This window comes from Microtus oregoni, unplaced genomic scaffold (genome assembly GCF_018167655.1).
Source record: "Microtus oregoni isolate MIOR12 unplaced genomic scaffold, Mior012 000015F_ref0000493, whole genome shotgun sequence".
Lineage (NCBI taxonomy): Eukaryota > Metazoa > Chordata > Mammalia > Rodentia > Cricetidae > Microtus > Microtus oregoni.
In genome coordinates, this window is record NW_024543074.1 from 44,254,814 (window position 1) to 44,281,460 (window position 26,647).

The window sequence follows — 26,647 nt, forward strand, 5'->3', positions numbered from 1 at the left end:
ACTTCCTTATTTTTCTTCCCGACATGTTGGTTGTCTACCAGATCAAACATACACACACACCCCAGATATGAATTCTCAGAAAAGGTACACTCTAAATCCATACAGAGAAAGAAACACATTTTCCTAAATTTAACACACCCTGCACATCTGCTCTGAGCACAGCTGCTGAGCAATACTGTGACAGCATACTGTATAGGGTGGTGCCAATTCTCACGATACTTCTCAGCTACACTTAGATGATCCAGTGCTAGGCCCCTAGTTCACAAGAAGCTGAGCCCAAGAAAGATCCTTTAATATAAGATGCTATTTCTGTTAGCCAAACAGAAGACTCAAGAGCACTGTTTACCTTATCAGCCAAAAAAAAAAAAAGATACTATATGCATGACTGTTGTTTTTCTGTTCTGTGTACAGAGGAGCAGCAAAATGAGGATCTCTTGTCCTCCTGTCCAGTAGCTCCATAAAGAGAAGTCGAGCAGGGCTAGCATGGGGCTCAGTACAATCCTTGCCTACTAAGGAAGCACAAAGCCCTGGGTTTGACCCCCCCCCCAGTACTGATTAATCCATGGATAGAGTCACAGAGGTGAGGGCAAGAGAATCAGATATTCAAAGTCAACCTCAGCTACATTGCTAAGTCCTCTAACCACCCATCTCAAGTTACCACACCAAAGGAAGCTTTGACAGTGAAGACTTTTATCCAAGGAACATCTGTCATGCACAGATGAACAGTAGCTTAGAGCCTAGCAGCATGCTAATGTACAACCAGGAGGTAAATAATTGTAGGAGTGCAGGCTGTGGCATCCCACTGGAACAACCTGTAGTATTTTGCTGACTCTCCTTCTTCTGAAAAAGGTTAGCCTAAATCTGCTCTCACAGCCTGTCTGCACCTTGACAAAATGACTCCCAGGAGCACGTGCGTATCTAACTGATGCTCTGTGTCTACTGCTTTACAGGGGCCTATAACAGACTCCTGCCCTACATTCTCATGGGCAGTCTGACAGTCCTGATTGGAATCATCACGCTTTTTTTCCCTGAAAGTTTGGGAGTGGCTCTACCAGAGAACTTAGACCAGATGCAGAAAGTGAGAGGGTAAGTAGCAAAAGGATTGGAAGAATAAACGTGGGAGAATATCGAACATGGTCTGGAAAAGAGGAGCTCTGAGTGGAGATTAGCAGAGGGGCACTGAGGAATATTGGCATGGCAACGGTGGAGGGATAGAGACCAGTGGGGCAGGAGAGAACAAAGCCCAAGAAAATAAAAGATCTGGCCTCATTATATAGTGTATATATAAGTATACATATATAATATATGAGAAGATTTTAAATGTTAAGACAATTAGTGTTCTTATTAGTATATTAGTATATTGCTTCACACCAAAGATTGTGTGTATCGAGCTGTTTCTAAAAGATGTTTATTTTCCTTAAGAGTTAAAAAAAAAGAGTCATTGCTTTCAGAAAAAAAGTCAATAAAGATACCACAATTGTTTGGGAAAAAATAAAATAAAAGAATTCAGAATATGATTTAAAGCAAACTAACCAACCGCATATCAACTTAAAATCCTTTGGGAAGAACAGGGCACACACCTGTAGTCCAAGCTTCAAGGGAAGAATAAGGTAGGAGGGTCACATGAATACAGGAGTTCAAGACCAGCCTGGATCAAATGATGAACCCCCTCAGTATCCATTCATCCATATATACATGCATACATACATATGTAAAAATAATCAGAATTTTTAAAGAAAAAAATAAATCCTCTCAATACATCAAGATAAATTCTAGAAAGAAAAAATATTTAGGACTGAAAATACAAAATTATGAATCTACTAAAACAAAACAATTTGTGTAAATGTGAACTGAGCAAAGAGGGGGAGACAAGATCAAGAGCTAAAGGTCATCTTACACACTGAGACCCTGGCCCCACACCAAACAACCAACAAAAAACAGCAAAATCAAAGCTGATAAGCAGGGGGGAACTATGTAAAGCACAAATGTAGACAGAGGCTGATGTCCCAAGTTCTGCAGTCATGGGGAAGAGGTTTTGCCAGCAAAGGACAGGAACTGGCTGCTTAGAGAAGGTAAAATTTAACTGTGCAGCACACATGAAAATCAATCTACTCATCATATGTATAAAGAAATAGAGGAGCCCGTGAGATGGCACAGAGGGTGAGGGTGCTGACCACCAAGACTGAGCACCTGAGCTCCGTTCCTTGATCCGAGAGTGGAAGGAGAGATTTGATTTTCCCCCAGTTATCCTCTGTAGTGGATACCGTTCTGTTGTGGTGGTAAAATGCCGTGGCCAAGAACAGCTTACATGGAAAGAGTTTATTTTGGCTTACAGTTCGTTTGCATCCATGTAAAAACCAGGCATGACTTCTGTAATCCCAGTTCCAGGAAAGCAGAGGCAGTGCTGAGCCAGGGGCTTGCTGGCCAGTCAATCCAGTCAAATCAGTGAGCTCCAGGTTCAGAGAGATACTGCCTCAAAAACCTAACGTGCACCTACATACACATTTGTGTGCGCACACACACATCCACACATATGAGAACACAAATCTGGGTGTTCTCACAATCTGGCTCAATTCTGACACCACACCTAGCATCAGACCCCCCAGGTGTGAGGGCCCAATCCCACACCTTTCTCAAACTGTGACTGCCAGCCACAAGTCATTCTCACTAATGTTTGACTTGGCTACAAAAGTCTGGGGTCCCACAGCTCCCATCTTTGTGTTCAGCCACTTGTGAGGAAGCCTCACAGCTTAGGGAACGCTTCCCTCACCAGCCGTCAGCACCTGAAGAATACAGGCAGCTGCGTGCTGGAAACCCTGAGTGTGGGGCTACTGCTCCCCTGACAGCAGAGGCAGGCCATGGTTCAGGAGCTCCCCAAACCCCACCGGATGCAGATTCTCCATCCTGTGCGCTTGATTGATCACTCTATCCCCACCCTGCCCTTCTCTGCAGAGGCTGAGAGAGCAAAGCCACAAAGGTCTGTGCTCTTAGATGAAGGCTTCTTCCTTCTGGCAGCCTGTCCCCATGCTGTGCTAGCTAAGCGCTCCTCATAGAACTCAGGAAACCACAAGAGATTCGGGAGCTCCGTGCCAGGACCCAGAGGCAAAGCCCAAACAGGAGTAAAGCTCAGCGGCTAGATGGAGAAACTGAGACTCTGAGCTGCATCGGCCTGGCTCCAAATTCCCAACTTATGGCGTAAATTAACTAATGGGGAAAGTATTTGTCTTCTCAGCCGTCGGCCTTCCCATTTATTACATGGGAATATTTATGTGACTGCCTGGGGGTTCTGTGAGATAAAGTGTTAGCCGTGGCAGACCATAATAAAGCTAAGTCCGTATGTGTAGATACTGGTCTGTCACAAATTTGAACAGATACCTGCATTTGGTAATTCATTTAATCATTATAATTCTTCATGATAATCCTTCAGTATTGCCATGAACTTCCTGCTACCCTTCAATCCTTTCTTCATGGAAACTGGAGAGCTTAGATTCTAGGTTTTGTGTTTAATCAAGAAAGTAGCTCAAATAAATCCTAAGTCATGAGGTCTGCACCTGTTAGGTTCTTTAGTTAGAATTCACAGGTTTTTCCCTGGTCGAATGGGGAAATGTTTTCCGATGTCAGTCTGGTGTTTTAAGGAGAAGAGTCTTAACTGTCTAATTTTCTTCTGCCATTGTTTTCTTTTCAGGTTCAGATGTGGGAAAAAACCAGCAGCCTCTGTGGACAGAGAAGAAAACCCCAAGGTTCTGATCACTGCATTTTAATAAGGGATCCCCTGCACTTGGCAACCTGAGACACAGACGTGAGATGACCCGGGGGTGATGGAACACACCTGTAATCCCAGCGTGTAGAGGGGGGCAGGAGGATCAGGAATTCAAGGTCAGGAGTGCCAGATCAGCCTGGACCACAAGCAACCCTGCCTCAACAAAACAAACCAAATCCAAGCCTTTACTGCTGAAAGGGACTAACAGGAACATAGGTGTTAAGCTGGACTTGTGGAGAAAGGCATGGTGTCCTCTAAACTCTGGCCCACTCTTCCAGATAACCTTCTTGTTTTTAAGAACAAACATTTCTAAAGTGTCTTGACCACTAACTAGTCAGAGACATAGGTTTGTAAGATTTTTCTTGAAAAGGTGTTAGTCACGGACTGGCAAAATCCATATGAAGATTAACACACATTTCCAAAATGCTATCCAAATAAAATTGATTGTATTATCACAACTACTTGATGGTAACAGTGTTTGTGTGTTTATGTGTCTGTGTGTGTAAGGGCAGAGATGATCCAGCATGTTCAAGATGAGAGGAGTTTCTGTAGCCAAATGATCCTTGGATAGTAGGTCCTGAGCCTTTGATGTGTAGTTGTCACCCTGTGCTAAAGAGTCATACCAAATAGATGTACAGTTCATCCATTGATCTGCACACTCTGCAGAACACTGTCTTCACACGTATCAGCTGATCATAGCACCAATGCAGACAAAGAAGTCTTTCCAGATCTGAGGGCATGGCTCAGTTAGCAAAGCGATGACGGGGCATGAGAATGTGGTGTCAAAACCTAGGAAGGTTGAATGTAGCCTTTATAAAATATAACCATGACTATTAAAAACACTAGCACGCACAGGCGCTGGGTTAAATCTCCAGAACCAAAAAAATCCAACACCCCCCCCCAAAAAAAAACACAAGAGAAAAGAACAAAAAACACTGAAAGAAATTTTCATAAAATAGGAACATCTTGTAATGTTCAAACTATTAGCAGACCCAAAATTTTAAAGGCCTTAAAATTATACTATCCACTAAGGTAGCCACTAACTAGAAGTAGCTGCTAAGTATTTAAATGAGCATGTCACTAGATTCAGTTGAAATGTCCTGTAAAATGCACACTGAAGTCTTAAGACTAAGTATGAGAAATAGGGATTAATGGTTTTTGATAAGAATCAAATGCATTTCAATACTCTCTATGCCAATTTATGATGAAATGATAACATTTCAGATACATGGGGTTAAATATATTATTACAAGTTATTTCATACATTTTTTTTACAGTGGTGGGATCAAACGCAGCGCCTGGAGCATGCAAGGCAAGCACTCTCCCACTGAGCCACACGTGCTGATATTTTGTATGTGCTCTAACAGATAAAGCTTGCCTGAAGATCCGAGGGCAGAGCTAGCCACTAGTTAACCAGGGAGTGGTGGTACACACCTTTGATTCCAGCACTTGGAATCTCATGCCTTTCATCCCAGCACTAAGGAGGTGGAAACAAAGTGATATGGCTGGGTGGAGAGAGAAATAAAAGGCAGTAGGAGACAGGAGCTCAGCCCCTTCTGTCTGAGAATTCAGTAGAGGTAAGAAGTCCCTTTAGTGGCTGGCTCCTTTACTTCTCTGATCTTTCAGTACTTGCCCCATATCTGACTCCAAGTTTAATTATTAAAACCAATTAGAATTCACACTACAGCCCCACCCCAGCTCTAAAAATTTTTAATATGCAGCATTGCCAGGTAGAGCCCAGGACACCCACTGACAACTCAATTTCACTTATCCCTCCCTTCGGGGGACATAATTATAATTAAAATTGTTTCTTCTTTATCTAAAATTTGAGTTTAACCAGGTAGATTTTTCATTTATTAAATCTTGAAATTAATATGTATTAACTTGTATTAATTAATATGTATTAATTGTATTCATATGGTTAATTTTAATTGTGATGGTTAAATGTTGTCAACTCTATGGCATCTAGAATCATCTAAGAGAGACACCTCTAGGCATACCTGTGAGGAAGTTTCTAGACTGGGTTAGCTGAGCCGGAAAGACGAACCTTAACAGTGGGCAGGCCTGGGATCCGGGACTAAATAAAAGGGAGAAGACAGCTGAGCACCAGTATTTATCACTCCTGGCTTCCTGACTGAGGACAGGTGACAAGCAGCCTCGTACTCCTGCCACCATGCTTTCCCAGAGTGACTGACTCCACCCGCAACCATGAGCCCAAACAAACCAACCCTTCCTTCCCTCCTTCAACTGGTTTTCTCCAGCATTTTGTCTCAGCAACAGGAAATGTTACTAATACAAGGGCTACCAAAACAATTTTAATTATAATGTACACCTGTTGTGCGCACCTGTTGTCCCTGCTACTTGAGGGAAAGAGACTGGTGGTCATTTGGGGTCAAAGTGGTAGAAAAAAATCAGGTCAACACAGCAGGCTCCATTTCATAGATATAAATAAAAAATATTACTTTAGAATCACACAATTACTATTTTTATGCTCGAACTTTTTCTAATTTCAGGAAATATCATCTGCACAAAATAATGGCTTTCATTGTGAGGTTATTTGTTTTGACGCTGTGTTTCATTGTGTATCCCTGGCTGGCCTCAAATCCACAGAGATCCTCCTCCTTCTGTCTTCCTAGTGCTAGGATTAAAGGGCCCTGCCACCAAACCTGGCAGGTTTTTTTCTTTGTTTGATATTTTTACCAGTCAGCTCCTGAGTTAACTGTAAAAATAACTAATCAGAGGGTTTAACCGTAGACTAAGATCCTTATTCTTGAAGCTAATTTTTTACACTTGCTTAAATCAATTTGATGAAAGAATGATTTCTTAAGAACATAAAGCACATGGGCTGGAGAGATGGCTCAGTGGTTAAGAGCATTGCCTGCTCTTCCAAAGGTCCTGAGTTCAATTCCCAGCAACCACATGGTGGCTCACAACCATCTGTAATGAGGTCTGGTGCCCTCTTCTGGCCTGCAGGCATACATGCAGACAGAATACTGTATACATAATAAATAAATAAATATTAAAAAAAAACAAATTTAAGATCAATTTAAAAAAAAAAGAACATAAAGCACAGAAAGAAATCGGAAAACTAAAGTTCATTGTTCGCAGCCTCATGACCACGGTCTCAAAATCTGTCTCAATCATTTCAGTGAATATTATAATTTTATTTTATGTGAATGGGCATTTTGCCCGCATGTGTCTTTGTGCACCACGCGTGTGCCTGGTGTCCAGTAGGGGAGAAAAGGACTTTCATTCCCCTGATACTGAAGTTACAGAAGGTTGTAAGCCATCGTTGTGTGCTGGGAATCGAACTCAAGTCCTCTGAAGGAGCAGACTCTCGGCGGGACACAACTAAAGTTAAGAGGGTAGGCTATTTAATACTTAATATCTAAGCCTTCCCCCACTGAACATCCAGCCTGGTCCCCAAGTCCCTAAAGGGGCCCTACTCGAGGGTGTGGCCTCAGAAGTCCCGCCCCCTTACCCAGCGGAGGCGGGAAGCTACAGAGGCCCCGCCCCCAGCGGCCCGCGCCCACTCTTGAGGAGACCTCAGCTCAGGGCTGCCCTTCACCACCCGCCCAATTCTGAAGCCAGGCTCCGACCCGCTTCTGCACTGCCCAGCCAGCTCGGAGTCCTGGGCCGGGTCGGGCGCCCCACCGCGGGTCACCTAGCCTCCTACGCCTTCCCACTACGGCGTGCCTCAGAGCTGACCCGCGAGGCGGGCCCTGTGGCCTAAGCCCAGACCCAGAGCCCGTCATGGCCTCACGCCTAGGTATGATTGGCGCTGGCGGGTCTGAGGCAGCGAGAGGAACTCACGAGCTTGTCCCTTGGTAAAGGTCAGCAAAAGCGGTCCGCGGCTGGTGCTCCGCACGCACGCACGCACGCGCACTGTACACTGTGCCCCGCCCCCTGCGCCGGGCTGTCTTCAGGTTCTCCGCCTGACTCTGTGAGCGACTAAGGACTGTATGTCAGCCTACGATGACCTGACCGCCTTCCTGGGCGAGTGGGGCCCCTTCCAGCGCCTCATCTTCTTCCTCCTCAGCGCCAGCATCATCCCCAATGGCTTCACTGGTTTGTCAGCCGTGTTCCTGACAGCGATCCCGGAGCACCGTTGCCGCATACCGGACACTGTGAACCTGAGCAGCGCGTGGCGCAACCGCAGTATCCCGTTGGAGACGAAGAACGGACGACAGGTGCCCCAGAAATGTCGCCGCTACCGACTGGCTACTATCGCCAACTTCTCCGCACTAGGATTGGAGCCGGTACAGGACGTGGACCTGGAGCAGCTGGAGCAGGAGAGCTGCCTGGATGGCTGGGAGTACAGCAAGGACATCTTCCTGTCTACCATCGTGACCGAGGTAGGTGGCAGCCCCCTGTGAGGGTCTGGTGATACCAGGGGTGGCTCTTGTAGTCCTTCGTTCAAGGAACAGGCTCCCTGGTGATGGGCATCCTCCAGTCAGGACGCCCAGGAACACAGATTTATGAAATGACTTCTAGCCACGGTATGTCCCTCAGAGCACAAGTGTCAGGCTGGCCATCCGTCCTTAGAGCCACATTGAAGATGAAGTCCAGAAGGTCCTGCTTCTAGAAGCCCTAAGGCTCTGAGTGGTGCGACTTTGTCTAGTGATGTGATCCAGAGGAGCCTAGGACTTGGTCCAGGGAAGTGCCTCCTTCTCAGCGTCTGTGTTCAGAAAGGGATGTTCAGCAGAACTTTTCTAAGTTAAGGAAGCATGTGTCCCAAACTCTCTTCCTTTTCTCTAGTTACTCTCCTTCCTTCACCCATCCTCACCCCAAATGAAGTCTCATCCTGCCCCATGAGAAACGCCTCAAGAGATGCCCCATGAGAGATGCCCCGTGAGAGATGCCCCATGAGGATTCCCCATGAAAGAGGAAAGATGCCCCATAAGAAATTGGGGTTTTTTGTTTGGTTGGTTGGTTGGTTGGTTTTGGTTTTTTGAGACAGGGTTTTTCTCTGTGGCTGTAGAGCCTTGTCCTGGAACTAGCTCTTGTAGACCAGAGGATTGCTATTTCTTAAGGACCCCTGGGTCTGAAGATCTATTCAGGGTGACTTTTGTGAGGGGGATTGAGACCAGGTTTCCTTGTCTTTGGAGCCTGTCCTAGAATTAGCTCTTACTTTTCCTTCTTCTGGGTTTGTTTTTGTTTTTTTGTTTTGTTTTGTTTTGTTTTGTTTTCTGAGACTAGGTTTCTCTGTAGCTTTGGTGCCTGTCCTGGAAGCAGCTCTTTTAGACCAGGCTGGCCTCGAACTCACAGAGATCCACCTGCCTCTACCTCCCAAGTGCTGAAATTAAAGGCATGACACCACTGCCTGGCTATTATAAGTGACTTTATATGGAGTCCTTTCCACAGTATTCTGAGACAAGAGCACTGGTGGGGTTTAATTATGGCATGTAGCCTTCATGTGGAGAATGATGGAAACCTAAATCCTCAACCCCCTGCTCTTTATTCTTCGGTGACTCTGTCTTACCCATTGGAGTCTCTAAGCTGGAGTTGTGAAAGCTGTTTAACGGTGCATGTGGATGTGTTTTGGGGACTTAGGCACCAATTGTCATTTCCTGGGCTCTCAGCAGTACTAAGTATGCAGAACAATGAAAGAGCCCTATGTGATGCCGTTGGGCATCAGGGTCACTGAATGTCAGGGATAGGGATTGATCAGTTAGGCCTCCTGGAGGAGATAACTTCTTGGTGAACCTAGCCATTAGGTCCAGATCCAAGAGCAAGAAATGGTTAGAAGAGGATGTAAAGCAATAGCAATAAGGAAAAGCTAGGGGTCCATCCATGTATGGCATCTAAGCCTCCTGGAGGCCAGAGACTGAGCTTCCCTCCTTATGGAGGCTCCCAGGTATGTTGCTTCAGGGGGTTGTGACCCTTCAAGGGTAGAGTCTGAGAGCATCCCTGCAAAAATCAGTGCCTGATTTCTTTGAAAGGTTGAGAGTTGATGTCTCCAAAACCTGTGCCAAACCTGCTACCTAAGTAAGTAGTTAGAGTAAAAGCTAGCCAGGCCGTGGTGGCACATGTCTTTAATCCTAGCACTCGGGAGGCAGAGGCAGGCGGATCTCTGTGAGTTCCAGGCCAGCCTGGTCTACACAATGAGTTCCAGGCCAGCCTGGTCTACACAGTGAGTCCCAGGACATCCAGGCCTACACAAAGCAAAAACAAAACAAAAAGCCAGTACTGACTAAGTTGATTAGTGCTTTTGATCTATGAGTCCACAGAGAAGAGATTCTCAGTTGCTCCACATCCTGGTCTCCAAACTCACAGTGCGTGGAAGCAAGTGGGATCTGACAGAGGCTACTGGGTGACACCCATTCCTCAGATCTGTTTCTGGCTGCCCAGAGATGGGCAGTTGAAATCTGAAGGGACTTACTGACATCTCTTGAACTTTTACCCTGACCTTGAGGGTACTGGGTCACTTGTGTCACTTGCCCTCACTCACTGTCACGCTGCTTGCTGCCTAGGGTGGACGCAGTACTGGTGAGCTCCCCAGAGGAAAACTAAGCAGCAAAAGTCCAGATCCTTTTGACCTACCGCTGCTGCCAATGTCATCGTGTCTTTTTTTTTTTTTCCCAATGGATCTGGATGTTATTGAGCTGTCTTAGCAGTTTCGTAAGAGCTGTATGCCCTTTCACCTACTTACAGGTCAGCAGTCTTTGCGGGAGGCGAGTTTAATACTTTACTTAGCTCTTTTGTTTGGGAATACTGGAATGCCTGACTTGAAGTTCAAGGCTTGTCCTCTTAGATGAGCAACTGCTGTTGAAAGCTGCTGCTTTAACATTCTGATGACTTTTTCCAAGACCTGATCTCTTTCAACCCACACCTAGCCTGCTGACCACAGCAGCTAGTCAGTCCCCTGCCTGCTAAATGTCTCTAAGCCTGCCCTCTATCCCAAATCAAAGTAGATGTCTTTTAAGTACACTAGTATTGAATAATTATTCTCCTCCTCCTTCTCCTCCTCTTTCTCTTTCTCTTCCTCCTTCTTCCCTTACTCCTCCTCCTTCTCTTCCTCTTCCTTCTCTTCCTCCTCCTTCTCTTCCTCTTTCTCTTCCTCCTTCTCTTCCTCCTCCTTTTCTTCTTCCTCCTCCTCCTTCTCCTTTTCTCCTCTTTATTCTTCTCTTCCTCCTTGTCTTCCTTCTCCTTCTCTTTTTCCTTCTCCTTCTCTTTCTCATTCTCCTTCTTCTCTTCCTTCTCCTCCTTCTATTCCTATTCCTCCTTTTCTTCTTCCTTTCTTCTTCTCTTCCTCCTCCTTCTTGTCTTCCTCCTCCTTCTCTTCCTCCTTCTTCTTCTTCTCTTCCTTCTCTTCTTTCACTTTTGAGTTAAATTTTATGCATGATATACTAAACTTTGCAATAGATTAGATTTCTATTTCTCCATGAATCTTGACAGGGTACTGGATAAGGGAGATTTTTTATTGAAATATCTTTATTGGATGATTGGGTAAATAATTTATGAGACTTTTTACAATGCTTAAGAACTAACTGATAGACACAAGATAAGCTTGAGGAGCTACAAGATTGCCTGGAATGCTTTCAGGAAAATGTGATTCTCCCCTCCTCCCCCACTTGGCTTTTTGTGTGTTGAAAACCAGGCAGTGGGGTTGGCCAAAAAAAGGAGATCCCTTCTATGAGGTTGGAGAGCTTTGGAGCCCACATTTCAGGAAAGCTCGGTGAGCTACATGCTTGTAGCCTGGCCCCTCTTCCTGCCCCTCACTCATCTCTGGGACACTTGGCAACTCCTACCCACCATGCTGTACTTCTGATCCAGGATTACCCCTTCTTCTGAGAACCTGTCTGTTTTTTACATTGCTGTGCCACCTGCTCTGTGGTTTCACAGAAACCCTGCCAAGCCTGCAGGCAGAAACATTTCTGTATGGCTTTCTGGTGCCTATGAGTTCAGGCTCCTTCAGCTGAAGTCTGGCATGGCTCTGCATTGTCCTACACCATACCCATCTCTGCTTTCCATGAGTCTCTTGCCAAGGCATCAGCAGGACTCCCACTTGTTCTCTGGTGTTCCAGACTAGCTTTTCCAGCAGTCTTGCTTCTTGCCTAGGTCATCTTGGAAAATGGGAATTCTTCCCATCATTATCCACAACTCACTGGATGAGAACTCCTAGCACCCTAGTTGGTGGGTTTGGCATGAGTCTGAAAAATAGAGACCAGAGAACCTTGGAGCCAGGACCTTACTGCTTACCTGTGTTAGCCACCCCCTTGCCCACGCCCTGCCCACTTCTGAGATCCACAGACACTAATCTTTGCCTTGGTAGCTACATGGCAAACCAAAGCCACTTGCTGGCCCTAACTTCTTGTGCACACACAGCCATAGTAGACACAGCTGATGGGAGCAGTGACACTGAGCCCTCTCTTACTGAGAACCAGCACTCTGGGTCAGGGTTCAATAATGACACAGTCAGGAGTCATAGAGCAAAGAAAAGAATTCATCCTACAGATGAAAGTCTGGTGCTCATCTGTACTCTGTGCAGATGGGCAAACACTGTAAAGGAAATGATGGTGTTTAAGGGCAGTGGCCCTTTTATTCATTGAGCCACTCAGCCATGTATCATTTAGTTCCCAGGTCATTGCTCTGTTCAGGGCATGGTGGGCATGACAGAGGTTGTTAGAGCAGGTACTACTTCTCTTTCCTGAAAGCCCTGAAGCAAGGGTCCACTATAATTTCTTCTTCAATTTTATTTTGTGAAATTGAGTCTTGCTAAGGTGACTAGGCTGACCACAAGTGATCTTTCTGCTTCAGATTCCTGATTGTTGGGACTATAAACTCTCACCATTAATTGTAATAGGATTCACCATTAATTGTAGTAGGGGACAGAACACAATGTTTTAGGGATTAATGAGTATCAATAGGAAGTGAGACCTGCTAGTGTGCTTGGTCACTGATGCAGACACACTAGGTACATCTCAGGGAGACTTGTGCCTCTTGGTCATAGATCCTATCACTTTTCTCTTCCAGCTGGTTCATGGGTGCAAGAACATTTTAGTCTCAGAAGACTGTATCCTCTCTTTCTCCCTCCCTCCCTTCCTCCCTCCATTCATCCCTCTCTTCCTCTCTCTTTCTCCCACCCCTTTCTTCCCATTGTTGAAAAGAATATTCATTATATATGAGGTAGAGATGTGCCTCTTTAAGTTGAGAGGTGACTCAGGGTAAGTATGCTTGCTGACACTGGATCCCAGCTCCCACATTGAAAAAAGGCAGGAAGGGAGGGAGGAAAAAAGGAAGGAAAGTATTATCTGAGGTTTCTATACTGCCCGGTTCCCACAGTCATTAAATCCCAAAGAAATCACACAGAGTTCTACATTAGTTATAAACTGATTGGCCCATTAGCTCAGGCTCTTATTAACTCTTATAACTTATATTAGCCCATTATTCTTGTCTGTGTTAGCCACGTGACTTGGTGCCTTATTCGGTGGGGCAATCACATCTTGCTTGTTCCATTGCTGGGCCAGGACTGCACATTAGGACTTCCTTCTTCCCAGAATTCTCCTGTTTTCATTGACCCACCTATACTTCCTGCTGGCTACTGGCCAATCAGTGTTTATTTAAAATATAATTGACAGAATACAGACAATTGTCCCACACCAGGAAAGGGGTGTGGGGCTTATGAGATGTCTAAGTGTTAAATATCATTTTGTGCTCATCCAGAGGACCTGAGTTCTGTCTCTAGCACCCATGGGCAATTCACAACCACCTGTTATTCTGGCTCCAGAGGATCCAGTACCTTTTGGTCTACACAGGCAAGTATACACATGTGACATACACTCACATAAACACATAAAGTTTAAAAAGTCATAGACAAAATTTTAAAATCATTTTTAAAAAGACAAATAGAAAGCTGGGCGTGGTGGGGCACACCTTTAGTATCAGCACTCCAAGAGGCAGAGGCGGTGGCTCTCTGAGTTTGAGACCACAGCGAAGCCCTGGCTCAGAAAGCAAGAGTGTGGAGGGAGCCAAGCATAGCTATGCTGTTTAGTGAGAGACCCCATCTCAAAGGAATAAAGCAGGATAACCAACATACTCCTCTAGTCTCCATGTATGTAGGTATAAAGGCCTGTACAGACATACATGCACATATACTACATATGTATTACATAATAAAAAAACCATATCTTCTTTTATAAAAGCCCAACAGTTGTTGTTTTTTCTTAAAGATTTATCTTTGTGAGTATTCTGCATGCATGTGTTTGAAGTACCACATGCTTGAAGTGGCAAAAGAGGGCATGGGATCCTCTGACAAAAAACTCATCAGTGATTGAGACATAATTGAGATAAAGAGTCTATCTAAGTGGACAGTTTGGAGAGCTCTGGCACCTATGTTAACATACCCTTGAACCCACTACTACTAGAGAGACACATTTCTGACTAGAAAGAAGTGTGGACCCTGGTCATAGCTGTTCTCGATTCTCCAAGTTTGGGTCCCTTCTTCCAGTTCTCCATCTATGATGCTTGATGCATGGCCAGTACTACAGAGCCACCTACCAAGTAGAAGAAGCATTGATGGTCTAGCCTTCGAGTGCTTTAGTTATAGCTGAGTAGCCAGATGAGTACAGGAATACTAGGTTCATGTGTAAGCTCATCAAGCAGGAATGCGTAACTTTGACTATGATCCCACCCCTCCAACAAGAATTCAGGCCAAGTCGAAATGCCTATTGCATTGGATATGAAGGTTGGCAGGTAAATGAATAGGTGGGACTCACCCTGTGCTTTTGAGAACTCTTGTCCTTAGCTGACTATTCACAGGCTCCCTATAGCCAGTAGGAGACAAATATTAATGTAAGCCAGGCCCTGAGAGGTATCAGGAACTGTCAGTGGGAGTCCCTGTAGGTGTCCAGGTAGGGAAGAAAACCCTGTAAAGAGATAAGAATGAAAACCCAGTTCAAATTGACTTCATCAAACTGGATCAGACTTTGATGGTTTATTCCCAATATATTTAAGCCTAGTACAATTTTTGGGGAAAAGTTTCCTGGTGTAATACAATTCCCAGTGTACAAAGAAGAGCAATTACGTTGAAATGCAACTCAGGGTACAAGTCATTTCATCCAAGAAGATGGGTTCTAGAGATAGGCTGTTTGTACTAGTTTAAGGGCCTAAGGGTCTGGCCTACTCTGTCATATAGATAGCATAGATGTCATTTGGGCTATTTGCCATCCCAAGTCCTAGTTGTAGGAGCTGGGGGAGCCTCTGGCTATCAGGGTCATTGAGATTACTAGCCACCTCCAGTCCTAGTTGTAGGAGCTTGATATGGCCTATGACCTGGTCAGACAGATAACACAAATCACCAAGCAGTTAATCGCTTGCAAGTCTCAGCTTTCTGGATGGAAGAAGAGGTTTTTCATCTTTCTTATTGGAAAAACAATCCTGTGTGCTTAACATTCCTGGTTTCTCCGGTTATCTGTGGGTACAAGGACCTTCATGCTATGCTCCCAACACTGTCAGTGGTGGGTGACAGCATAGTTACTTCATTGAGTTCACCTCTTACCCAGACTAAGGACAGGATAAATCAAGCAGCGGAAGTGAAAGCCTGAAAGATGCTCCCATGCCTGCCTATAGATGAGTTTGACTTGCTTTTATATGCTATCCAGCCTTGAAAGTGTGTTTGGGAGACTTATTGAGGTCCACAACTCTAGAACTCAATTGTAGAATCCTGTGTACATTTTCTTTTCCTTTTTTTAAATCTAAATTTATTTTTTAAAATAATCTTTTCTCATTTTACATACCAATCCCAGTTTCTACCACCTCCCCTCCTCCTGCTCCCCCACCTTCTCCTCCACCCCATCCCTTAGTCACTCCTCAGAGAAGATAAGGCTTCTCATGGGGAGTCAACAAAATCTGGCACATGGCTTTCATACAGGACCAAGGCCCTCCCCACTATATCTAGGCTGAGCAAGGTATCCCTCTAAAGAAAATGGGCTCCAAAAAGTCAATTCAAGCACTAGGGCTAATTCTTGGTCCCACTGCCAGTACCCTTACAGACTGCTCCAGCCATACAATTGTCACCCACATTCAGAGGGCCTAGTTTGAGCCTGCTGTCAGTCCAGAGTCAGTGAGCTCTCACTAGCTCAGGTAAGCTGTTTCTGTGTGTATCCCTATCATGGTCTTGAATCCTTTGCTCATATTATTGTTCCTCCCTCTCTTCGACTAGACTTTGGGAACTCAGCCCAGTACTTCACTGTGAATCTCTGCATCTGCTTCCTTCAGGCTCTATGACCATTAAGATAGTCATCAATCTGATTACAGGGGAAGGCAAGTTCAAGCAACCTATCCAGAATTGCTTAGGGAACACTCATATCACAAGGACTTTGCTCAGCTGTTCATAGCAGCATTATTTGTCGTAGCCAGAACCTGGAAACAACTGAAGAATGGATAAAGAAAATATGGTACATTCTTTTCCTTTTTTACCATTCCTCCTCCACATCTTCCTCCCTTTTTTTAACAAAAGACATGATCTGATGTAGCCCAGATTAACCTTGATATTAACAACCTTGAATGTTGACGTTCTGATTCTTCTTCCCAAGTGCTGGGATTATACGCATGAATCACCATACATGCTTTGTGCAATACTAAGGATTGAACCAGAGCTTCATGTATGCTAGTCAAGCACTCTACCAACTCAGCTTCATCCCAATCTTCTTCTGAATGGATTTCTTGTCTAGCATGGATGTATCAGTCACAAACCATCACAATCCAGCAACTTACCCTCATTTCATCTTTGTTTTAGTAGAAGTAATACATTTTATCATATTTGAGAATGACAATAGCCATAATGTAACCTATGACAAACAGCTTCACAGAAGCTCACCCTCTGCCTGCCATCATTGACTCCTTCAGCTTTAGGACTCAAACCATTCATATGGCTTTAGCAGTCACATATGGATGGTGGTCACTATAGGAACCTAGTATCTGGGTGCTAGCACCACCAAGGCAGGTGGAGCCTGGAGGAGCAAGAGCATCTAGGTCCTGATGCTCAGCATGCTTGACTCCTGCTGGTCTCTGCTTCCTTTTTGACTTGGAGATCAGCTATCCACAATTATCCCCTGGGTTGGGATCACCACCCATCCTAACTCATCCTAAAGTACATGTTACTCCAAAGTGAAGAGCTAGTAGTATGCCTGAGACAGCAATGGAGGTTCTTTATGGGCAGCCAGTTGGTTGCCCTTCACACCCAGGTACAGGTAGACTGCATGAACCCAGGACAGCAGAGAGGCCCAGCTGTTTATTCCTCTGCCACCAGCCTAGAAGACATTCTCTGTGAGAGCAGCACTCTCCCAGCCTCTGCTGAGTGCTGGGGAGGCAGCAGGCTCTGTGGAAGGCAAGCAATAGTCTATGAGAGACAAGATGGCGGGGAGGCACCTGCTTTCTCTGCATTGCTGCCCAGATGAGCCATTGCTTGTGTTAGTGAGCACATATACTCAGAACATTCAGGGATGCAGGGTATTCCAGTTCATTTAACAAGAAACCTTACATTTCAGAAAAGAAGTGAGTGATGCATCACTTTGCTTTTCCTACAGTGGAACCTGGTGTGTAACGATGACTGGAAAGGCCCTCTCACCACCTCCTTCTTTTACGTGGGTGTGCTCTTAGGCTCCTTCATTTCGGGACAGCTCTCAGACAGGTAAGGTGTCTGGTACTGATCAAGGAGTATGTTCCTTTCCTTTGATTTTAGCTGATGGTGTTCTCTTAGACTATGGCCATTTGTTTCAGAAGCAGCAGCATCTATGTCTAGCATGGACTTCCAACAACTTCCAAATGGGCCAACCTCTCATATAATTTCCCAGTTCTTGTTGAGCAGAGAAACCATGTGTACCCATGGTCCAATGACCAGTTGCCTTGCCATGATTCACTTCTATATACCTGTGGCCTCCTTTCCCTGGGAGATTATAGCACTCTCGTATGAAAAAAAAAGGGAAAGAGAGGTTGTTGCTATCCATGTGGATGTGCTGTATTGTAGAGCACTAGGCAATAACCATGGTGCCCACCTCTGTATTCTAAAGATAGGATTCTTTCTCCCTGAGAAGGTAAGAGAAGATTGAGATCTCACCAGTCAGTTGGTGGTGTGAGGAGCAGAACTCTGGTGTCCCTTAGGTAAGTGGCCTGTGATTATAGCTCTTACTGTATGACCAGGATAATGATTGTTATTTGTTACAAGCATGGTATTTATACAGATTTTTTTTTGGTTTTTCTGTAGCTTTGGTGCCTGTCCCAGAACTAGCTCTTGTAGACTAGGCTGGCCTCGAACTCCCAGAGATCCGCCTGCCTCTGCCTCCCGAGTGCTGGAATTAAAGGCGTACGCCACCACCGCCCAGCCAGATTTAAAGCTTTTATCTGAGTTATATCAATGGCTCAGAGAATTTTTAAAAACTTGAAATTAAAGCAGTGGGTGGTGGTGTACACCTGTAATTCCAGTATTCAGATGGCTGAGGCCACAGGAGCGAGAGTTCAAGGCCATCTTGGGCTACTCAATGAGAACCTGTCTCAGAAGCCAAAAGTAACAACTCATAAAATTATATGCAAACGGTTAGGGATGCAGAGTTGTTGTTATGTTTGATCAAGGTCAGTAGCTTTTGTGAAGTTCTCAGAAGGGTCTATTATGCTATATCCCTTTCTTGGAGCTTTATGATCTATCACAGACTCCTGAAGGTCAGAAGAGAGGCTTGCTCCGGAGCTTTGGCCATGGTGGCTCCGATAGAATTCTTCTATACCCAGTAGCATCCAGCTCAGAGAAAAGTCCAGGCAGAGACAGAATGTTATTCTGTCTGGGAAGTAAAGCTGCATTGCTCTGTCACATACACTCAATGTGATATGATTACACATTTTTATCTATGGAGCATCGTCACTTCATTACTCAAAATTTTGGGGCTTTGTGTGTTGTTTTGTATGTTTTTATTTATTATTTGTGTATATATATTGGAGGAGATGTATGTATGCCAGAATGCCAAAACATGCATTTGGAGGTCAGGAGAAAACTGTGTAATCTCACTTTTACTTTCAGAGATCCAACTGAATTCATGAGGCTTACATTTGCTTTTTGTGGGTCCTTTTTTTTTTTCTTTAGATAAGGTCTTTCTTGCCTTACGTGACCTGGTATTTGTTATGTAGGCCAGGATGACATTAAACTTGGGGCATTCCTCCCGCACACCTTCCTGATGCTAGAAATAAAAGAATGTACCAGCACACTCAGCTAATGAAAATTTACGTAAGTGTGTATTTCATTAGATTTATTTTCAGGAGTCACCAAGTGATTAAAAACAAAAATACTCAAAGCTACCAGGGTGCATTAAAGAGGTCAGTAGGCTGCCAGTTGTGGTGGCACACTTCTTCAGTACTTGAGGAGGCAGAGATGGGTGGTTCTCTGAGTTTGAGACTAGCAGTGTGTTCTAGAACAGCTGTTACCCTGAGGAACACTATTTCACAGAGACAGGAAAAATTAAAAACTAAAGAGGTCAGTAAGCTGTGACCATAGATTGCCAACTCTGGATTACCCTGCTGGAAAATGATGTTTCTCTTAATCTAGTAACAAGCATCAACAGATGGCTTTCATTGGTTTAGCAAATATGTAGTATGTAATGAGTGTCAAACACTGTTCTACATACAGCAAACCCTAAATGCCAAAGAGGGAACCATATCCTTACAACCCTCTGAAGCAGGAACTGTTATTCCCATTCTATAGGAAGGGAAAGTTAAACATGATAGTTAGGTTACATAGGGGCAAGTATCTGGTTATACTGAGGCCCAGAAAGACTTGATCCTTTGGTTTTCTAGACTACTGTTAAAGACTTCTGGAACTTGCCTATTGGCAAGGCAGATAGACGGATTCAACTTACTGAGGAAGTGATTGTTTTCCTTGGCAATGGGAAATAATAATACCAGAGGCTAGGGTACTGTGAGAGTGTCTGACGGGGCCAGAGGAGGCTTTACTGAGAAGCAAAGCATGAGCTGAGAGTGGAAAGATGAGTAGAAATTTGTGTCAAAAGTGATGGAGAGATGAAGAGATTCCAGGCAGGAGGAACAGCCATGCATTAAAGTCTCGACCGAGGCTGGGGAATAGAAGTCCACTGTGGCTGATGTCTGGAGAGTAGGGTGGAAACAAAGGGCCAGAGGCAGGCAGAGGCCTGAGCAGATGGGCAAACTGGGCTTAGCTCAGATCACAACGAGGCATTTAGGTTCAGTGAGAAGCCTTGAGAGTTTTTTTGTTATTTTTTTTTAAACTTGAGTGTGACATGCATTTTAAAAAAGAATTTGACAGTCTAGTATTGATGGAAGGAAAATAAGAGAGACCTTTTTTCTTACACACACAACCTCTCTCTCTCCTTTTAGTTTTTGGTGTTTTGTTTTTTCAATACAAGGTTTCTCTTCTGGACAGCACTGGTTATCTGGCACTCCCTTTGTAGATCAGGCTAGCCTGAACTCACAGAGATCTATCTGCCTCTGCCTCCTGTGTCCTGGGATTAAAGGCGTGCACTGCCACACCCAGTTTACAAGAGAGAACTTAAGGGATCAATTAAAATATTTTCAGTGCTTCTTTCAGAAGATGATAGGAGCTGAGCATAGGACCAAGGATGGAGAGATGAGAGTGAAATCAGGAAGACTTGCTGACTATAGGGAGTGCGGACAGAAAAGGCCGCTGGCCTTCATAGCTAAGACAAAGAACCACATTTGCAGGGGAGGCATTGGATACAATAGGAAGGTATTGAATTTGGGGTGATTACAAGAGAGATTCTGTGAGAGGTTCCTGTAGGTGTAATGGCAGAGGAGGGGCAGGAGCAGGCTGAGAGGTTCTTCAGGTAGAAGTGAGGAATTTAAGGGTAGAATGACCACTGAATCTCAAAGGAATTGATTTTATGTCAAAATCAAGGAGGAAGTGCCCAAGCTGAGTGTAGAAACCATGCCAGTTGTGTGCTAGGTTACATAGATCTTTATGAGCCATCTTAACCTGTATGCCATGCATGGAACACTATGATCACCTGAGGAAAGGGGAAGTCCCACACTAAAGGGTTTGCTCCCAAAGAAACAATGGAAACAAAATTCATGAGCATGCTAGGCATCACCTTCCCTACAGAGGGGAGATGGAGTGTGTTGGAGACCTCAAATTTTTGAGGCAGGGAGCTAGGGATATAGTCCAGTTGGTGAAGTGTTTGGCTAGCATGCATGAAACCCTAGGTTTTGATCTACACACCGAATAAACCAGGTGTGATGGTGCACCCCTGTAACTCCAGCACTTAGAAGACGGAGGCAGGAGGATTACAAGTTTAAGGTCATGCTCAGTTACAGTGACTTACAGGCCAGCCTGGGATACATGACACCCCTCTCTGAGTGTGTGTGTGTGTGTGTGTGTGTGTGTGTGTGTGTGTGTGTGTTGGCTTTTGCACCTGAAATCTCTTTTAAGCAAGCTTGCTCAGCCTGGAAATGAAAGCACTGAGTGCTATGTTCTGACTGCGGTCCTCGCCTGCAGCGCCCAGCATTACCATAGCCTGTTGCACAGCCAGAGACATGCTAGGGCTTGTGAGGACAGCTCTGCACCTCACTACTTCTGAGTACGAGGTTGACAATTAAACCAGATTATGGCCTCAGTTGGTGTTCAGAGGAACAGCAGTAACTTTTTAATATGGGAGAAATGTTGAGCTTTCTTCCTGGAATATTATTAAGTCGGAATTAAGATAATTTTATATTGTCATGCCTTCCCCCCTCCCTGAGATAGAGTTTCTCTGTGTGGCCCTAGCTGTCTTGAAATTCACTCCATAGACTAGGCTAGCCTCAAACACAGAAATCTGACTGCCTGAAATTGAAGGTATGCACCATCACTGCCTAGCCCATTGTCATGTCTTTTATGTGACAATATCAGGCTATCATTTTGTATTATGAGAGGTTCAACACTGGGAAGAAGTAGATTAATAGTTCCTGGTTTTGTAAATGTGTATTTTGCCATTTTGTTGACAGCCTTTAAAAATGAGGTCTGTGGGTGGGAGAGATGGCTCTGGGTAATGGTACTTTAGTTCTGGAAGCCAAATTACTTTAGATTCTGTCATTGTCACAGTTCAACCACAATGGAGTGGCCTGACAACTACCAGCAAGTCAAGCAGTAGAACTTTGTGCCTCAGAAGCCCATCCAGTGTCTGCCCCACCCAAGTTAGCACCCGTGAGTAACCACTTCCAGGCCGGAGAAGCACTCAGCAGTGAGTGCTCACTGCTCTTGCAGAGCCCTGTGTTCTATTCCCAGTTCCCACATTAGGCAGCTCTCAGCTGTCTCCAGCTCCAGCTGTGGGGGATCTCATTTTCTGGTCTCTATGAGCACCTGTACTGACACATGTATGTATCCCCTACCCCACAAACATATATGTACACATTATTCAAAACAAAAATCTGCAAAAAAGCTTCCATTGAATAAGGTTATAGAAGAACCACTTCCATGTAAACAGCTGGGTGGCTTTGCTTTATAATCCCAGGGATGAAAGGGCAGGAGCAGGAGCTTATTGGCCAGCCACCCTAAGCTAATGGGTGAGTTCTAGATGTCAGTGAGAAACCCTGTCTCAAAATGAGGCAGACAGATCCAAGGGTCACCTGATGCCATGTGGCTCAGGCAAGCAAAAGTCACCAATGGGGCTGCCTGGGTCCTCATAGTCTGATGTACCTGAAGGCATTCACAGACCCACCAAGTGCCTTGAGCACCAGGTAGGTAGTTGCCATTATGATGAGCAAGTCTATGGTAGAGAAATGGGAGAGAAAGAGAAGCAGAATTGTTCTTGTGCTATGGTAAGAGGCAGTTCTGAAGAACTGAGGGTGGTGACGAATTGACTGATGTTGGTGACCTGCCTGACACTGGGGCCAGGGTAATGTCTAGGCCCAGGCTGCAGCTGAGGTTCATGTCTGGGTCCAAGGCCCCACTGCATCCAGACTCTTTGTTGATGATTGTGGCTTCTGATATGATGAAAGGACATGCAGATGCTAAGGGTCTGGGCCACCACCTAGGGCCATGTTGGTGTCCAAGGGCCATAGTACTCAGGAGGCATGCCAATCTGAGTGGCCTGTGCCGCCACATAGAGCCATGGTGAGCCTCAGCTGCTGCCAGTGACCATGTCTGAGTCCATGGCCCTGCTACAGCCAGGGTCTGTGTTGATGTTCTGTGACTCCTGATACCGCTGGGGCTGTGCAGATTCCGGGATCTGGACAGCCACCTGAGTCCATATTGGTGTCCAAGGGCCTTATTGCTCCCGGGGCCATGCTGCCATCAGGGCCATGGTGACATCAGGGCCTAAGCTGCAATTGGGGGCCATGTTCCTACTGCAACAGGGATCTGTGATGATGTCCATGGCCCATGTTGCCATAGCGGGTCATCGGAACCATGTCTGTTGAAATGCAAGGGCCATACTGAGCCAAGCCTGTCCCTCCCTGGCCCTGGAATAGTTGGCTCTGCCCCTTGCTGGACACTGCAGAAGGAGAGCTAGCCCTGCACCCCTATGAAAAAGCTCCCGTCTACCCGTACTGGGGAGACATGGCCCTAATGGTAGGAGCCTAAGAGAGCTGGCTCTGTCCCTCGCCTGACAGGTCAACTCAGCTACCACCCAGACCCACATCCTGAGCCTTGGGTTGGCCCACACTGACTAGACATCTACCCCATCTCTGACATGCTGGAGTGCGGGAAGGGACTAGTGCTGCAGTGATAACTGCAGGCAACAGCAGGCTATCTGAGAGGAGTTTCAGCAAAAGTGCAGTGATGATGCTGTACCAGAGGCCTTAAACTAAACCAGTGGCTCATTGCAATGAATATTTTGCGAGTGGGGGCTGATTGGACATACTACATGAAGTGCCACAATTCCTGGTACCAGTAGAATGAATGAAGAGGTATTAGAAAGACGGAGGAGTGAGGTGAGTTTTGTTTGTTTTTGTTTTAAGTAATTTGGGGGGTGTGCTGCAGGGGTGAGGGAGGGATGTGGAGGGACGGGGAGATGGGTGGGGTTGGGGTGCATGACGTGAAATTCCCAGAAATAGGTTTAAAAAAATGATGTGGGCAGCTTCTGAATAATGACACTGAGATTGACCTCTAGTTTCTACATGCATAAATACACGTGCACAGGAGAACATGTACACACACGCACACGCACACACACACCAAAGAAAACCTCCAAAATGAGATTCTTGTTGTAAAGAAGATATGTAAAGAGAGCAGACAGCTTACGTCCAGGGAAGGGATTGATGCGTTTTTTGATGGTACTCAGGAAAACTGCAACACAGTAGGCAGATGGACACCTACAAACCTGATAAAGCTTTGTTTCAGGTGTATCCGAGGGTGTTTCCCATAGTGTGCGAGTCTACATGGACTGAGGAGAAGGTCCTCCATGCAGACAGTGTGGGTGAATGTATTCTCCAAAAAGAACCATGACCAAAAGAAAACAGAAGCATGCTAATCTAAGAAAGACAGCAGTCTGCACTGTAGATACTGATGCAAGTCTGCTGCTCCTCTGACCGCCTTCATGCAGTTGCCCATAATCTGTCCCTGTAATAAACGGTTTTGTATGTCGGGTTGTTTTTGTAGTTTTTTTTTTTTTTCATTTGTGCTGGAAGTTGAATCCAGGTCCTGGTGCTTGCTAGGCATGCCCTCTGCCACTGAACTATGTTCATCTCCTCTCATTATTTTGAATTACCAGTATCATTATCTGTAATTCATTATGCTTTTCATATTTGCATCATTATCTATTATCCATTATGCTACATATTTCATATTTGTATCATTTCCAATAGATACTATTGTACTTCCACAATAAATGAAGAGATGGATTTTTTTGTATATCTGTACTTGAGAAAGATAAAAATTTCTCCAGATCTCAGCCCCTTGGGTGACCCACGGAGGGTTTTGTTGTTGTTTTTTAGGGTTGTTTGTTTGTTTTCCCAAATATTGGGGGCTGGAGAGACAGTTCAGACATTTAGAGTGCTGACTGCTTTTGCAGGGCTTAGGTTTAATTTCCAGCACCTATATAAAGGCTCACAGCCATCTGTAACTCTGGTTCTAGGGGATCTAATGCTCTCTTCTGACCGCTGAGGGGTACCAAGCATAAATATTATGCTCAGACATATATGCAGACCAAACACCTATAAACATAAAATTAAAATTTTTTAACTCAAGCAGAAAAAACAATCAGATTGCATGTCTGGTGACCTTTTACATTTTCAACATAAATGTGCTTACTGGCAAAAATAATGACCTGAGTTCAACCTCCAGTACTCATATGATGGATGGAGATATCAACTTCATAAGTTGCCCTCTGATCTCCACTTGGGTGCACCCCAATAAATAAAAATGAAAGAAAAGTTTAAAATGAAAAGGTTGGAATTGTGAACTGGGGTATACCTCAATAGTAAAACACTGACCTAGAACAAGGTTTCTGACCCTGGTATCACAGAAGAAAGACTCAGGTTACATGGTTGCTTCAGCCACCTACAGTTATTAAATCTGAGTGCACACAATTGCCAGGCATGTCTGTTACCACATTGCGGACTTTGAGCCATTTCTTTGTATTTATAAATACTTTGCTCCTGAATGTTATATACAAGTGACTATTTTATGTTTATCAAAATATGTGTGAATGTCTATTTAATTGTGTAAAGTATATGAAATTTCTGTTGTGCATTTATTTCTCAGACCCTTCTTTAAAATGTAAATAATGCAGTTAATTTTTTTTAACTTGAGCCGGGCGGTGGTGGCACACACCTTTCATCCCAGCACTCAGGAGGCAGAGACAGGCAGATCTCTGTGAGTTCAAGGCCAGCCTGCTCTACAAGATCTAGTTCCAGGACAGGTTCCAAAGCTACAGAGAAACCCTGTCTCGAAACACCCCCCCCCAAAAAAAGAATTCACTTGGGAGAGAATATACTCAATATGTTACAAAAGACAAATTGTCAAGCAACTATATATTCGAGTTTTTTAACATGTATTTTGTCTTTAAAGTTATTATGAATATGTGGATTTAAACATAACAAATGCCTTTCTAGCCCCTGTAGTCACTAGCATGAGTGAGGTACTGCCTTTGGAGCAGCCTGAATGTCCAGGCTACAAATTCATCCTGGAAAGTATCAGTGACAGCATGGGGACAGAGAGTAGAACCATCCTGGTGCCAGTCCTTATAATAGGAGAAAGCACCTCTCAGTGAAACCAGTTGCTGCTGCCTCTCTCAGCTGTTTATCTGTGATCCTCTTCTCCTCCCCAGGTTTGGTCGGAAAAATGTGCTGTTTTGGACCATGGCTATGCACACAGGGTTCAGCTTCCTGCAAGTCTTCTCTGTGAACTTCGAGATGTTTACTGCGCTGTATACCCTTGTTGGAATGGGTCATATATCCAACTATGTGGCAGCATTTGTCCTGGGTATGGACATCAGTTGGAGTTCAGTTCTATATACTGTGTTTCACTTTTCTGGAGACAAGTTGTGATGTCCCTCAGGGAAAACTGGCTAGAATTCCCCCAGTAAATAAACCTAGCTTACCAGCTGGGAAATTGAGCCTGACAATGATTTCTGACTTCTGATGTCCAGTTCTCTTCTGGCCTCTGACTTGTGGCCCCTTGGCCTTATTAGTACTTAAGCCATTAACTAGGATTCACCACGGGGCATCCATTCTTAAAGACTTGCAAGGCAAGGGCCTAGGTAGCTAAGGAAAGAAGGAGGCACACCAGCGGGGGGGGGGGGGGGGCATGAAGGGCGGGCTCCCCAGGAAAGGGAGATGCCAAAGAGCATTGGTGGCTGTCAGTGTCTGCTAAGGACAGTGAGCTGAGAGGTCCAGTTAAGGTTCTGTCAGAGTCCACCCTTCAAGGCTCTGACTCAGACTAGCCACCTTGTTCCCACTGGAAAGCTTCTGGTCTCCCTGTTTGGAAGAGCCTTGCTG

The 26,647-nt window shown here is 44.9% G+C and overlaps 2 protein-coding genes and 1 long non-coding RNA gene across 7 annotated transcripts in view; 2 read left to right on the forward strand and 1 right to left on the reverse strand.

The window, feature by feature from the left end:
* Slc22a4 (solute carrier family 22 member 4) overlaps positions 1 to 4,215 on the forward strand; it is a 57,786-nt gene extending 53,571 nt beyond the window's left edge. For all 5 annotated transcript variants that reach the window (XM_041665640.1, XM_041665642.1, XM_041665643.1 and 2 more), the window contains 2 exons: positions 951 to 1,086; positions 3,686 to 4,215. In XM_041665640.1, coding sequence (XP_041521574.1) covers positions 951 to 1,086; positions 3,686 to 3,761 — 212 coding nt within the window. In that variant the 3' untranslated portion in view covers positions 3,762 to 4,215. The remainder of the gene's footprint in view (positions 1 to 950; positions 1,087 to 3,685) is intronic.
* LOC121457020 lies at positions 3,145 to 7,612 on the reverse strand. Its single transcript, XR_005975673.1, has 4 exons — positions 7,574 to 7,612; positions 5,761 to 5,837; positions 4,384 to 4,549; positions 3,145 to 3,714 (listed from the first exon to the last, which is right to left on the reverse strand). It is a non-coding gene; the product is annotated as an uncharacterized LOC121457020 (long non-coding RNA).
* The window catches only part of LOC121457019 (solute carrier family 22 member 21), a 29,187-nt gene continuing 9,822 nt past the window's right edge, over positions 7,283 to 26,647 (forward strand). The window contains exons 1-3 of the mRNA XM_041665645.1: positions 7,283 to 8,115; positions 17,290 to 17,393; positions 25,978 to 26,132. Of these exons, the coding sequence (XP_041521579.1) occupies positions 7,723 to 8,115; positions 17,290 to 17,393; positions 25,978 to 26,132 (652 nt within the window). The 5' untranslated portion in view covers positions 7,283 to 7,722. The remainder of the gene's footprint in view (positions 8,116 to 17,289; positions 17,394 to 25,977; positions 26,133 to 26,647) is intronic.